The sequence below is a fragment of the Meles meles genome, chromosome 9, assembly GCF_922984935.1.
Source record: "Meles meles chromosome 9, mMelMel3.1 paternal haplotype, whole genome shotgun sequence".
Lineage (NCBI taxonomy): Eukaryota > Metazoa > Chordata > Mammalia > Carnivora > Mustelidae > Meles > Meles meles.
Window position 1 is genome coordinate 29,329,007 of NC_060074.1, and position 14,409 is coordinate 29,343,415.

The 14,409-nt window shown below is 58.5% G+C and overlaps 1 protein-coding gene across 1 annotated transcript; it reads left to right on the plus strand.

The window, feature by feature from the left end:
• The first annotated feature begins 1,758 nt into the window (after positions 1-1,758).
• On the plus strand, positions 1,759-14,168 carry WNT10A (Wnt family member 10A). Its single transcript, XM_046019268.1, has 4 exons — positions 1,759-1,958; positions 3,010-3,272; positions 10,145-10,524; positions 13,054-14,168. The coding sequence occupies exons 1-4, from the start codon at positions 1,846-1,848 to the stop codon at positions 13,549-13,551; spliced, it is 1,254 nt and encodes a 417-aa protein (XP_045875224.1). The 5' UTR covers positions 1,759-1,845; the 3' UTR covers positions 13,552-14,168.
• The last annotated feature ends 241 nt before the right edge of the window (positions 14,169-14,409 follow it).

Consider the following 14,409-nt stretch of genomic DNA (forward strand, 5'->3'; position numbering starts at 1 on the left):
GGGGAAAAGGGGGGTGGGAGGATGCCGTCAGCCTGCTGTTGCTCAGGCTGCCCCTACCACCTGACAGTCTGGGGACACAGAAGGCCCCACCCCTCTCCAATTCCCCAGGGATGGGCAATTCCAGGAATGGGCCCCTTTTGTCTCAGAGCCCAGAGTTTGTCCTTAAACCAGGAGAGGACAATGAGGTTGGGAGGGAGGTGTGTATATAGACTGGAAGCCTTGTGCCCATTTTACAGAGGAGGAGGCTAAGGCCACAGTGGGAGTACGATTCCCTATCAGGGTCCAGGTTGGAACCAGAAACAGAAGCTGGAGCCTCTGCCTCCAGCCTTCTGATTTCTAAGGCCCTTGCCTGGGTCTCCTAGACTCACTCTATACTGAGATGAGCTCGGTGTTCAGCTGGGGTGGGAGGACAAGAGGAAAATCCCAGAGAGGAGTGGGCCTGAACCAGGAGCCTGGGTTGGGGTGGTTCCCAGAGAGCCAAGTACAGGTACCAGGACCAGCTAAGAGCCAGAGCATCTGCAGGAAGGCCCGGGGCAAGCAACACTCAGTGTTGGGGCCACTGCTACTATGTGCAAGGTCAAGGGAACTGGGCTCAATTCCAGCTCTTGGACTAATTTGCTGTGTGATCTTGAGAAAGTCATGGCCCTCTCTGAGCCTTGTTATTTTCTTTTGAAATAAAAGGGAACAAAATAAGATGACCCCCCAAAGCACACTTTGGGGATTAAAGGGCTCACTAATCCCTCTCCCAGGGCATGTCTCCCCAGGGAGCTCTGCTTCCAAACAAGCATTTACCTTCATTGGCTCACCCACTAGATGACTCGAAGAGGTGGGCTTCTATAACCTTCACAAAGGGACAGAGGGTGGGTCAGTGAGAGCGAGGCACCTGTTTAAAGTCACACAGGGAAGAAGAGCAAAATCCAGAGGCTGTCAAACCTCTTCAGGGGACCCCCCACACCTGCCACAGCAGCCAAGCCCGGGAAGTCCCTCCTGAGGTGGGAGAGGCAAGCAGGGGGGCCAGCCCCTCCCCTCCAGCCCCTGCAGGTGTGTATATTGGGAGGACAGCTCCCGGCAGCTGTGTCTCCACCACACATAGGCCTCTCGGTAACACACAGCTTCTTACACAAACCAGCGCGCCCCTGGCACTGGTACCTCCACGTGCACGCGCGCGCACCCACCCCCAACACTTCTCCTTCCCCTGCCCTCCGTACCGCCGATCCCACCCCGAGTCCTGAGCGGTCGCAGTGGCCTCAAGACCCGTACACACTCCCCCGTCGTGACGTCACCTGGGGTAGAGCCCTGAGACACTTGGGGGGGGGCGGAGGGGGGAGGAGAGGGGAGGCGGCAGAGTTCCCTGATCCGGGACAGTCACTCACTCTCTGGGCGGTGGGGCCGGGCACAGACAGCGCCGCCCCCCCCACACCCCACCCCACCCCCCCACCCCGCCCGCCTCGCAAGCCCTCGGAAGCACGCAGGCTTGAGGCGCTGCTCTGGGGGGCTCCCCGGCACCCCAACCTCTCGTCCCCAGCCCGCAGCACCTCCGGGCCCCCCCTTACCCTCGAGAGGCACCAAGAGTTGTCGCAGGGGGGCCTTGGGAAATTCCCTGGACCCCTGTGCCAGGAGGTGCCCGGTGCGCCCGCCCGCCCCCCCCACCCCGAGGGCGGTGCCCGGGGGCGCTGCCCCATGGAGCGGGGAGGCGGGCGCCGTCTGCTCCCGGAGCCGTGACCCGAGTCGGAGCTGTGTGTCGCAGCCGCCCCGACCCCCGCGGATCATGCGCCGTCGCCCCTGGCTCGCCGGTCCCGCCGGGCTGTGAGCCCCCCACTCCTGGCCCGCGACGGCCCGCGCGCCATGGGCAGCACCCACCCTTGCCCCTGGCCGCGGCTCCGACCTCGGCCCCAGCCGCGGCCCGCGCTCTGCGCGCTCCTCTTCTTCCTACTGCTGCTGGCTACCGCCGTGCCCAGGTGAGCCCTCACCTTCTGCCCCGCCCTCCTGGAGAGCAGCGACCCCCAGCCGCGGGGGGCCTCTGGCGCTCCCGCTGGGGCAGGGGACCCTGAAAAGAGGGAGGGACCGTGTGGCAGGAAAGTGCTGGTGCCCAATGAAAGACACTGCCCTCATAGGAGGGGGCTGAACTGGTGACAGAATCCGGGCAGTCCAGGGAGACAAGGCTGTACCCAGGAAAGTGAAGGCTACTAGCAGACGGGGTGTGTATGTGTGAGGGGGCAAGTGCCAACCTGGAGTCCATCCCAGGCTGGGGGAATGCGTCCCCACCCCCAGGAGAGAGCTCAAACTGCTTTGCTCCACCTCAGCGATGACTCCCCCCGGCAGGGGCACTGGGGGTGGGGGGTGCTGGAAGGGAGTAGTTCAGGTGGGGTCACTGAGACAGCTGCAGCCAGAAGGGTTCTGTGTGTATGGGTGTGTGTGTGTGTGTGTGTGTGTGTGTGTGTGTGATTTTGTGAACCCTGTGGGTTATGTTGTAAACAGCAGTCTGTGTGTGCACATGTGTGTGACTGAGAGTTTACAGATCAGATACATGTTAAGATGTGCCCATGTTCATGCTTGTGTCTGTGTGTATGCATGTATCGCTCTGTCTGAAGTATGCATGTGTGTAAGTGTTCCTGGGTCTGTGTGGCCTCCTCGATGGGTGAGAAGTGTGTCCCTGTGAATGGGACTGTCTGAAACAGGCATTGGGAGTGGTCTCCTGGGGAACACTAGGGACGTGAGCATCAGGGCCTCAGCAGGTCCTTATGAAATATGTGCACAGGCATTTTGGATGTGTGCGCATTTACACATTAACTTGTGTAGGTGTGCAGCTGGGCAAGTGGCGTTGGAGGCAATGATGATAAGAGGACCAAGGACAGGAGAAGGCTTTAGGGCTCTACCTGAAAGCCTAACCTTTAGAAGCAGAGGTTGGAACAGGGGGACTCTGGCCTTTGGGACAGAGTGTGGATTGCTAAGTGGGGCCTTCCTAGCTCCCCCAAATGCTCACCCACACCCACTCCTCACTGCCTGCAGGTCCGCACCCAACGACATTCTGGGCCTCCGCCTCCCCCCAGAGCCCGTGCTCAATGCCAACACGGTGTGCCTGACATTGCCAGGCCTGAGCAGGAGGCAGATGGAAGTGTGTGTGCGTCACCCCGACGTGGCCGCCTCGGCCATCCAGGGCATCCAGATCGCCATCCACGAGTGCCAGCACCAGTTCCGGGACCAGCGCTGGAATTGCTCCAGTCTGGAGACTCGCAACAAGATCCCCTACGAGAGCCCCATCTTCAGCAGAGGTAGCTGCTCCCCCACCCTTGCCCTGCTGTGCACCCATCCAGCACCTTCACCAGGAAAGCCAACTACCCCCAACACACTCCCTCAAGCTGGCAACTCCCCCCCCCAGGTGCCCATCTACCAGCCAGACTGCTCCTGTCTGGTCTTGGCTGGTCTACCAGGGGCCAACAAACGGGGCAGACGAGTCTCCAGCCTGGGCTGCGTGGGCTGAGGGTAGCGGGTTCCATGCCTGAGAACTGTCTGCTGGCTTAGCTTGCCCTGTCATTGACACTATATATCAGGAAAGATCCACATCTGTCACCTTCCTCAATCTACCCTCTCCCTAGTAAATAGCATTTAGGATGGAGAACCTGGGATAAGGTGCCCAGAGCCAGCAGGAAGGACTTTTGCCGAAAGGTGTGGTTGAGGGAAGCCCGGGCAGGTAAAATGTCTGCAAAAGCTCTTCCCGGCACGCAGGGTACACCACCAGCCTCTGTGTCATCCCACCGCCCCCGAGAACCTTCTCTGAATCAGAGGCCCTGGGTGTGTGCATGCCTCCCGCCCAGCAGGCCTGACAGCTCCACCAACCCCTCTTCCCCTCACAGCCCAGAGAAGCCCCAGCCCACTCCCTGTCCTCCCCCTGGGACTTCTGGGTGACCCAGGGCCCACCCTGACAACCTCTAGAGGAGCTTGGGCTGGAGATAGTTTCTGCTCACCCACCTCCTCTCTTAGTATCTTAGGTCTTGACTCGGATCTTTTGGGGAAGATGGGGGGTTTATCTGTCTTTCTTCTCAGCTGCCTGAGTGGGACAGTGTGGGGACCCGGCTCCTTGGGACTTGTCCAGTTCTCAGTTGACAGTGGAGGAAGAGGGGTATCCCTATACCCTGTGGCCTTGGGGCCCAGAGGCTTCTGGAAGAGTCAGACTCCAAGGTACCCTAATTTCAAAAAGAACTGGGCCAGCCGGGGACAATCTCCTTTTCACTAGGACCCCTCCTTGCATCCCCAGGGGACAAGTCGGGGGCCAACACAACCTCCCCCAGCCCAGCTCCAGGCCGCCCGCCCCGCCCCCGCGCGCCCTCCCCACTCCCTCCCCCGCGCGCCCGGGGCGCTGTTTCTACCCGGGCCGAGCCCAGCCCGACGCGTGTGGCGGCATGCAGCCGCGAACTAATCCCCGCGGGCCGCGGCAGACGGCTCCCGGCCCGAGCCGCGCGGCTCTCCAAGGGGCTCCCCCCACCCCCACCCCCGCCGCCCCTGCCCCGCGCTCCCGCCCCGCCCGCGCTCCCCGCCGCACCCGAGCCCCGCAGGCCCGGCAGACGGCGGCTGCGGGGGGACCCGGGCCTAGCGCCCAGCCCCGGCCGCCCCCCCTCGCCCACGTCATGGGACAGGCCTGTGCCTCTGTCCTGCCCTGGCCGGGCGGGAGCTCTCCGCGGCCGCCCCGCGGCCGCTCCTACTCTGGGTTTCTAGGTGACTCGTGAGCTCCCCGACGCCCCGTGTTGAGGGACCCCGCGATGAGGGACACCCCAGGCCTTGATTTGGGTTCTGCTCTCATGGGCGGGGGGCGTTGGACAGGCGCTGAGGTTCTCACCCCAGCCGCTTCTGGTGAGGCAAGGCAAGCTCTTCATCCCTCTTCCCGGCCTCGGTGTCCCCTCTTCCCCTCTGGGCCTCCTGTCCCCTCCAGATAGAGTGAGCCCACGCGTCTAGATTACTTCGCCCGCGAGAGGTCCGTGGGGCCGGATAGAGAACGTGGGGTCTTTGAAGGTCAGGGGTGATTTCAGAGCGGTGGAAGCGCGTGGGCTTGGCGCGGCGCCAGGCGCTCCCGGGTTCACCTGCAGTTTAATACACGGGAGGTGAGCTGGGGGGACGGGTGGGGGGTAGGTTCGGGGTGGAGGGGGGAGACTTGCCGGGGCTAGCCAGGGCGGGGCGGTGCGCAGTGCGGGGAAGGGGAAGGGGAGGGACAGCGGCTCCTGGGCTCTGGCAGTGGGGCTGGGCTCCTTCCTTTGGCCTTGAAACACTGTCCTACTAGGTCGCTTCTGCTCCCGCATTGCAACACCCTATTTTCTACCTCTCCCTCCTCGATGAGGACTCTGGGCTTCTGGAAAAAATTGCCACTTTCTCCTGCCACCGGCCACCATTACAACCCTTCCCTCATTCTGTATCTGGATTCACCCTTCATCCTCCTGTGGGGTTATATCCCCTGCCCATCACCTCAAAGAGTGGCTAAATTTGAATTCTGTGGGACCATTCTTGGTGGCAGCCAGTCTCTATGCTGGGTCCTTCCCCCAGTGTCCTTTTCAAATTGTGAATTGTCCCAGTTGGGTCAGGTGATCCGTTTCCCCCAAGTGGAACACAGGGCACTGACCCCTCTTCCAATCCAGATTGCCACCGCGGTTCTCTTAAAGGTGCGTTCTGCCATGTCTAGAGTTCAGAGACTGCTAGGAGGAGGTGGTCCCTTGGGCCTTCCACCTTAATGCTGTTACTGCATCTGATTGTCCTGGCACGTCCCCAGAAATGGGTTGAGTAAAGGGATGGGGTTCCAGTGTAGGAGGAAAAGGCACTTGAACATCTAGAGTGGACATACTTGGGAAGGCAGGGCATATAACAGGGCTTTACCCAGCCCAGGAGAGGGCATGACAGGGTGTTAGAACCTGGGTGGGTAGGGGACAGGGAGAGAGGCCTCTCGGGGGCTAGAATCCAAAAAAAAAGCGGTGGGAAGGTCCCCGACCCAGGGGTGGCTCTGACCTAATGTCCGGGGCATGATATCCCCAGCTTTTTGTTCTGAGGATCCAGACCATTGGAATCTGCTGGGCAACACATCTGGAGGGAAGCCCCTCATCGTGAGTACTAGAACACCCATCCATCTGTCACTCTGGATACAGGGGACAATGGAGTGGAAAGGGGGATGAGGGGCCAGGGAGAGGCTGGTGGAGGCAAGTGTAGGAGATTCCAGCAGCAGACCCTAGGAACACCCACACAGGTTAGTCCTGCCCTCTCCCAAGGCCCAGACCCATCTAGAATGGATAGAAAGATGGGGCATGAGGCCCAGCAGCCAGCCAGGCTCTCAGCCCAGTGGAAGCCCAGTTTGGGAGTCCAGGGTCTGCTCTCCAAGGCCCTGGCTTTTTCTTCTCCCACCTCCCTTTTACGGCCAACCTTGAGGAGCTTTGGTTCTATGCCTACGCCTGCAGGCTTGGGGTTAGTGGTATAAGCAGATAGGGAGACAGAGGCTTGGGCAATCATATCCCAGGATCACCTAAAGTTCCATTATTCTAATAGCCCCCAATAAGTTAGCTAATACATATTAAGTAATTGCTGTTTGTCTGGCACTGTTTTGCTTTTGCTATTTTAAAGATTTTATTTATTTATTTGACAGACATCACAAGTAGGCAGAGAGGCAGGCAGAGAGAGAGGAAGGGAAGCAGGCTCCCGGAGGAGCAGAGAGCCCCATGTGGGGCTCGATCCCAGGACTCTGGGATCATGACCTGAACCGAAGGCAGAGTCTTAACCCACTGAGCCACACCAGCACCCCTGTCTGGCACTGTTCTAAAGTACTTTTTCTGTGCTTTAAGATCCTCAAACAGTCCCCATGCAATGGGTGCTATTAGTATCCTCATTTTACAAATGAAGCAATGAGAGGTTAGGTAACTTGCCATTAGTCACACAGCTTCTAAGGGAGCTATAGAGCCAGGACTCAAATGAAGTCCAGATTGCCCTCAACCACTGCCTCCCTGAGCTACCAGGCAATGAAACTGACACGTATAAACACACACACACACACACACACACACACACACACCTTTGTTTGTGCAAACGTGTAGCCACATTCACTGTCACCCCTAAGTGTTCCCACATGCACACAACCCTCTCTCTCCCTCTCTCTCTCTCTCAGCCCAGGCACAGGAGCAATGCACAGATGATTTGCATGGAGGGGATGGAGACCAGATCTCTCCCCTTCCCTCCCTCTTTGACTCAAATAGGCGGGGCTCAAGTGTCTCTGATCCCTCCTAGTTCCCACTGGCTCCTGAACCCTCTCTCATCCATGCTCCTCTGCCCTCCCACCCTCCTCCCCCAGCCCCATCCTGGAGCAGCAGCTGACTCCACTTAGATGCTGGCAGTCCCTGTCCCAGATCAAAGGCAGGACAGCTAATTGTGCGTCTTAACAAGCCCCCCCCTCCCTCCATGCTTCAGGCAGCCCAGCTGGCCCCGGCCCCACCCCCTCCCCCTCCAGCTGGCCAGATGGCACAGTGCCTGTGTCTGCCCCAGACAGTCAGGGCTAGGACCGAAACTGGGGCCCTGAGTGGGAGCTGGGGGCAGACCCAGGAGGCTGGACTTCTCTGAATCCTGGATGCTTGGAGCAGAGGGTGGTCACAAGGGCCCTGACTGGCCGCCCCTGCACGTGGCTGTGACAGCTTCCAGAGGCCATGGTGTGGCGTCTTTGGCTGCCTGGGTTAGGTAGGGGTGTTCTCTGTAGATTGTGAACTACACTTTTCTAGACTTCTCTGGACCTGCTTCTGAATGTCACAAAGCCTGGAAGATGGTGACTCTCCCAGCACATCCCCTCAGACCAGCCTCTTGCCCTTTCTTAGTGGCATGCATAGATAGGGCCATAGGAACTGGGACCTGGGACACTTGGGTTTCTTACTCGGGAGGATGTCTTCCCTAGAGCCAAGTGTTCTTTAGCAGAAAGTTACCAGGCCTGGGAGCTGAGAGAGCTGGGCTGGGTGGGCTACCTAACCCCTGTGACCTTGGGTATCTCCCTTTTGCACTGTGTGTGTCGAAGCAGGGGATGGTATCTGAAGCCCAGGCTGCTTCTGGAGATCTGAGTATTGCCATTTGGCCTTAGCAGTGGGCTGATGAGCTCTCTAGCAATAGGAGAAATGCTGAGAGTTCCACAGCTAAAAGGCAGTGGATAAGCACGGGGTGCGCTCCCTAGGGACTTGGGTCTGCCCTCCTTTCCCTTGGGCCCCACCTCCCATGTCAGTGTCTACTCCTCTCCAGCTCCCACCAATTCCCAACATCCCCTTAAAAGGCTTCAGGCCAATCCTCATCTCCTCCTGTCTGCTCATAGCTGAGCTTCTTACGGAAAAGGTCCTGAGATGCTGGAGAGAGAAGATAGACAGGGATGGCCTGCTTCTCGGGCTTCTGGTGGCCCATGTGATTGATCCTAAAGTAGGTCATGAGCCGCTGGGCTCTGTCCCTGATTGGGGGAAACAAGAACCAATGGCCTGGAACTACAGCTGTCCTGAGTGGAATGAGACAGCATGAAGAACTTCTCAAAAACAGCTAATGTTTGCGCAGTCCCCACTATGAGTAACATACTCTTCTAAGTACTTGAAATTTACTAATTCTTGGGACAAAATAAAGCAGTTAGTAACAGTCTTTTTTTACAGATGAGAAAACTGAGACACAGAGGTCAAGTCACTTGGCCAAGGTCATGTAGCTATTAACAGCTAAGAAATGGAAGAGCTAAGATTTGAACACAGACAATATGCCTCCAGAGTTCATACTTTCAACAACTACACATCTTGTTTTTTAGGGGGTGGGTGGGTGAGTGGCTAGCTAAGGACAGGAGGACAGGACCCTGTGATGCAGAGGGTGAGCATGGAGGGTGCGGGATTGGGCTAGGGTCTCTGTCCAGTCCTCATTGGCTCTCTGAGGTCTGTGGGAACTCCCGGAGCATGTCCTTCCAGTCTTTGATGCTAGCGTGGAAGGACCCAGAGTTCTTTCCTCTGAATCTCTGGTCTCCTGCAAGCCTTCAGTCTCCTGCCAGGATCTGGCCTTTGGAGCAGGTGAGGTCTCCTGATTGCTCCTGGCTTCTTGTCCCACTGCCCACACTCTCTCGGTTTCAGAGGTTGGTCGGAGACTTGTACCAGAAAATGCTGCTAGCCGGTCCCTTCTAGTTGCAGAATAAGCCAGAAGCTGCTTATGGGTCCCACAGCCAGAGCGTCCTCTGCAAGTGACCTCCCCCTGCCAAGGAGGCCCAGACCTACCAGGGCCTTCCCAGAGGATGGGTCAGACTGGGAAACACCGAGGAGAATAGTAGTGGAGACCAGTCCTGGGCCCCTGAGCGTGGTTCATCAGGGTCTCCGTGTCCCTGAACATCTCAAGGAAGGTGTCTGCCTTAGCTCACCCTTCCCTCTCAACTTTCAACACTACTTGCAGGCACTGGGCTGTGTTCCAGCATCCCTCAAACAACCCCTTCAGCTGACCTAGACCCACTGCAGGACAGGTGGTGGAACGGTGACCTTTTCTCAGATTTTCTGGGATGCATGTGGACAGGGAAAGGGAAAATTCATGGGGTCTTTTCTCTGGCTCTTGAACTTGGCCATCAGAGAATGTTCTGTAGTGGGCAGAAGCGAGTGACACCACGCAGGCAGCCTTGGGGCCGGGAGCTTTAGGCGGACACCATTTCCTCGTACTTGCCCTTCTGCACCTTTAGCATCCTCTGGGGCCTGGAAGTCCATCACGAAGGATTTTTTTTTTTTTTTTAGGTTAAAATTTGCCTTCTTTCTGCAGGCTTATTTTTTAAATTGCAAACATCGCATGAGAGATAATAGATTCAGTCCCTGATCTTCAAAAGGATGTTTACCAGATACTTTCTTTCCAACAGGAGAGAGGTAGACACAGATTCTGAGCTTGCTAAGGGTGATGTTAATGAAACCAGGAATGGAGTGTCAAACGAAAAGAGGGCTCTGGGGAAGGCCTCCCGGACTCCACTCTGCACCCTGAACTCCTGGGGGGGTGATTTCTGCCCCTCTTTGAATCTGTATCCTTGTACCAGACCTTCCCCCAACACTGGGTCTCGGTTTCCTCCTCTTATGGTGAGAAGGTCGGGCAGGGAGGGCGGAGGGATGAGACATCGAAGCCCCCCAGAGTCTGTTTCCCGGATCTCCACCCTCAGGCTTTCGAGAGAGCGCCTTCGCCTATGCCATCGCCGCAGCAGGGGTTGTACACGCCGTGTCCAATGCCTGCGCCCTGGGTAAACTGAGGGCGTGCGGTTGCGACGCCTCCCGGCGCGGGGACGAGGAGGCCTTCCGCCGGAAGCTGCACCGCCTGCAGCTGGACGCGCTCCAGCGTGGTAAGGGCCTGAGCCACGGGGTCCCGGAACACCCGGCCCTGCCCCCTGCCAGCCCCGGCCTGCAGGACTCCTGGGAGTGGGGCGGCTGTAGCCCCGACGTGGGCTTCGGGGAGCGCTTCTCTAAGGACTTTCTGGACTCCCGGGAGCCTCACAGAGACATCCACGCGCGCATGAGGCTCCACAACAACCGAGTTGGGAGGCAGGTGAGAGCCCCACCCGCCTGGGCCTGTTCCAGACCCCTCTGCCTAGGGCTCCTCCCCCCACCTACCCCAGGTCGACCTCTCCTCTAGGGAACACAGCCACTCCCCCTAACTCAGCAGCTTTCTCATTGCCCCCTGCCTAATCCAGTCCTCAAACATGCATTGGAGGCCCACTGTGTGCCAGGCACTGGACTAGGTGGGGGAGGCAGGGATAAGACCTGCCCTGTCCTGGATCACCTCCCGCCCCCCGACCCCCTGCTGGGCAGCCTGGTCTTCTCCTTACCTTGCAGTGAGTGGTGGAAGGGGCACTGGGCTGCAGTCAGGGCCTCGAGGGCCTTGGCCCTGCTCTGCCACTCTATCACCTCCCCTATAAAGCAAGAAGGTTGAACTGGATCACCCAGTCCCCTACATCCCCCAGCCCTGGCCCAGCTCTAATGTTCCATGATTCTGTGTTATCCTATACTGTGATCTTTGACCTCTTGCAGCCTTTCAGTGTAGAATGAGGGATTCCTGCAAGGGGACGTGCCTGGGGGCCACTGGGGCCCTCTGTGGGGGTTGCATGGTTGCCTTTCTCCTTTATCTCTCTTCCTTTGAATGTTCATACTACTCAAAGATCATTCATTAAAAAAAAGAAAAAGAAGAAAAGAAAGGAAAGGAAGAATCACCTGCATTTAGGGAAGGGAATGGATAATCACCTGCATTTATTTTGTCCTTCCTATGTGTCAGGGACTGCCTGGAGCACCTCAGTGCCTAGCAGCCTATTTAATCCTTACAACTAGCTCTAAGGGTCCTAGTATTAGCCTCGTGTTCAGATATGGAAACTGAGGTACAGAAAGATGGAGGAGCTTGCCCAAGGCCATGCAACCGGCGAGGAAGGGGGAGAGGAGGACTGGTCTGCAGGCAGCTGAGCACCGGGCCTGTGCTCTCTCGAGCTGAGCTGCAGCCTTGTCTGTACTATGCGTCTGCCTCCACCGAGATGCCCCCTTAGCCCCCTCTCATAACTCCGCACCCTCCTTTCCCGGCTGCTCAGCCCCCACCCCTTCTCTCTGGCTCTGCCTGGCCTGCCTTCGGGCCTTGTTTCTGCCTTCCCCTCGCTCTGGCTCGCACCTGCCCCTCTGCACCGCCCCCCCCCTTTCTCCTGGCCTCTCAGCCCAGGCCATTTGCCTTCTCCTTCCAGAGACTCAGAGCCGATTCAGCTCTTGCCAGCCTGACTGAGAGGTGAAGTAAACTGAGGCATACACACCCTCAGGTCACATCCAGCTTCCACCCAGCCCTGCCCTGCTCACCCAGCTCCTTTCCCAAGCTTCCATACTATCCCAGCCCATACAACAGTACCTCCTCCTCCTTGTTAAACTGCTTAATTAATGGCTGCTGCCTGTGGGAAGCAAACGTTCTGGAGCTGTTGGCGGGGGGGGGGGGGCTTTGGGCTGGTTCCTCCATGTTGCTGACACCACAGGCTGCACCTACCAGCAGAGGGGCCTTTTAAGACTCAGAGGGCATGGTCTCTGTTTTGTGGCCTTAACCGCCCCCGGTTGGAGGGCCCCAGATCACTGCTCTCCCGGCCTGAGGGTGTGTTCTGGAATGGAGTCTGGGGGTGGAGGGGAGAAGATGTGGCCAACTGCTTTGGTGTCTCTAGTGAGGATAATAATGGCAAGGGGTTCTTTGGGAGGAGATTCTAGAGCAGGCTGAGAGCTGGGCAGAGACGGCAGAGACGGCGGGTAGGTTGTATTCCTGTAACTACTTCCCTTGGAGGCGTGGGGTCTTGTCCTCATTTTCATTGCAGGGGGTCTGGTTCTCTGGGACTCTTCCCATTCTGTATTCAGGTAGAGCCTTTGGCCCCTGTTGATGTTCACTCTCCCCTAGGAGGAACCGGGGCATTCAGCATTGGGCAGAATAAGCCCCAGCCAGTATAATGGAGGAAAGAGGAGTCTCCCCAGTTTCTGTCCCCTCCTTAGGCTCCCTGCAAAGGGCTGCAGGACCCAGAGGCTGAGAGGGGCTTTCTCAGACTCTCTGCAGCCCCCACTCATGCCTGGATAGAGGCCAGAAGCTTTGGGGATGGGATATATTGGGGCCAGCACCCACCCCTGCTCCTGGCCCCCACCCGAAGGGTGGAAGGAGAGGGAATTTCCCTGAGGATCTGGGATCCCCCCTCAGGAAGCAAGAGCCTCCAGCCCCAAGGGCCCCCTGCAGCTGCTGGAAAAGGAGAGGAGGGGAGGACGGAGGGAATTCCCCCAGGACCTGGCCTGGTGGGAGGTGGGATGGGAGAACAGTGCTGAAGAGCAGGCGGGAGTTTTTCTCCGGACTGCCTGGCTCAGGAGCTGTGCCGCCCAGAGCCCACAACCCTACACATACCCACACACCGCCGCACCCCCCACCCCTCGCCCCACTCTGTTTCGGGGCTCAGCTTTTGCCTGTGTTCGATGGGAGTCGGTTTCAGAAGTCTCCGAGATTCTGGAAGGCCAGTGTCTGTGCTGGGAGGAGGGCCGTGGGGCTGGCCGCGGGCGTCACCCCTCGCCGTGCCTCCCTCCGCAGGCGGTGATGGAGAACATGCGGCGGAAGTGCAAGTGCCACGGCACGTCGGGCAGCTGCCAGCTCAAGACGTGTTGGCAGGTGACGCCGGAGTTCCGCGCCGTGGGGGCGCTGCTGCGCAGCCGCTTCCACCGCGCCACGCTCATCCGGCCGCACAACCGCAACGGCGGCCAGCTGGAGCCCGGCCCCGCGGGGGCCCCCTCGCCCGCCCCGGGCGTCCCGGGACCTCGGCGCCGCGCCAGCCCCGCCGACCTCGTCTACTTCGAGAAGTCGCCCGACTTCTGCGAGCGCGAGCCGCGCCTGGACTCGGCGGGCACCGTGGGCCGCCTGTGCAACAAGAGCAGCGCGGGGCCCGACGGCTGCGGCAGCATGTGCTGCGGCCGCGGCCACAACATCCTGCGCCAGACGCGCAGCGAGCGCTGCCACTGTCGCTTCCACTGGTGCTGCTTCGTCGTCTGCGAGGAGTGCCGCATCACCGAGTGGGTCAGCGTCTGCAAGTGAGCAGAGGGCTCCCCAGCCGGAGCCCGGCCCTCTGCTGCTTGCCAGCTTGGCGCTCCGGACAGCGTCGTCGTCCAGACTCCTGGGAGAGGAGTTTGGACCCTCTGATCGGAGAGGGACCTCCGGCTCTAAGGATCAGATCGGCAATCAGGGGACAGTCCACTCCTGCCTGGACGCCACCCCTCACTTCTGTGGGCTCCCGGTGTGCCTCGATGCTCCTTGCCCCAGGCTCAGTCAGCTCAGTTGGGCTGGGAATTGACCCACACCCAGGACGAGGGCAATTGTCGTCCCGGCAGTCTCTGGGCCTTTCCAGTTTCCTGTCTTCACCTCTTCCCCCTGGAGAGAGAGTGAATGGAAGCCGATGGGCAGGGGGAGGATGGTTAGAAAAGAAAAAATGGACATCATTGAGCTGAAGTGATTCTGTAGAGGCCGCAGATGCCCTCCCCCAAGGCCTCTTCTCCTCATCGTTCATGTTCATTTAACAAATATTTATTTTGCACTTTTTTTGTGGCCTGGCACTCTGCAGGGGACGAAGGGTGCTGAGGATACAGATGTGAATAAGAGAGACACAGCACCTGCCCTTTTGGAGTTTACATTCTGGCTGGGGGAGAGGGACAATAAACAAGTAAACTCATGAACGAGGTGATCTCAGATGATGCTCTGTGCGGTGAAGAAAATAAAGCTCGGGGCTGGATGTAGAGTGATTTGTGGGGAGTGGGGCCTCTCTATTTTTTGTTTGCATTAAAAAACCTTTTGAGTACAGTTGACACACAATGTTACATTAGTTGCAGAAGCACAAAATAGTGATTGGACAAGTCTATCCATTAAGCTGTGCTCACTACAAACAAGCTACCATCTGTC

Bases quoted from the DNA above. Each gene is read 5' to 3' on its own strand.
- WNT10A (XM_046019268.1), top strand. From the start codon at position 1,846: ATGGGCAGCACCCACCCTTGCCCCTGGCCGCGGCTCCGACCTCGGCCC. The intron at 1,959-3,009 runs GTGAGCCCTCAC...CACTGCCTGCAG, and splicing joins CTGGCTACCGCCGTGCCCAG to GTCCGCACCCAACGACATTC. The intron at 10,525-13,053 runs GTGAGAGCCCCA...CTCCCTCCGCAG, and splicing joins ACAACCGAGTTGGGAGGCAG to GCGGTGATGGAGAACATGCG.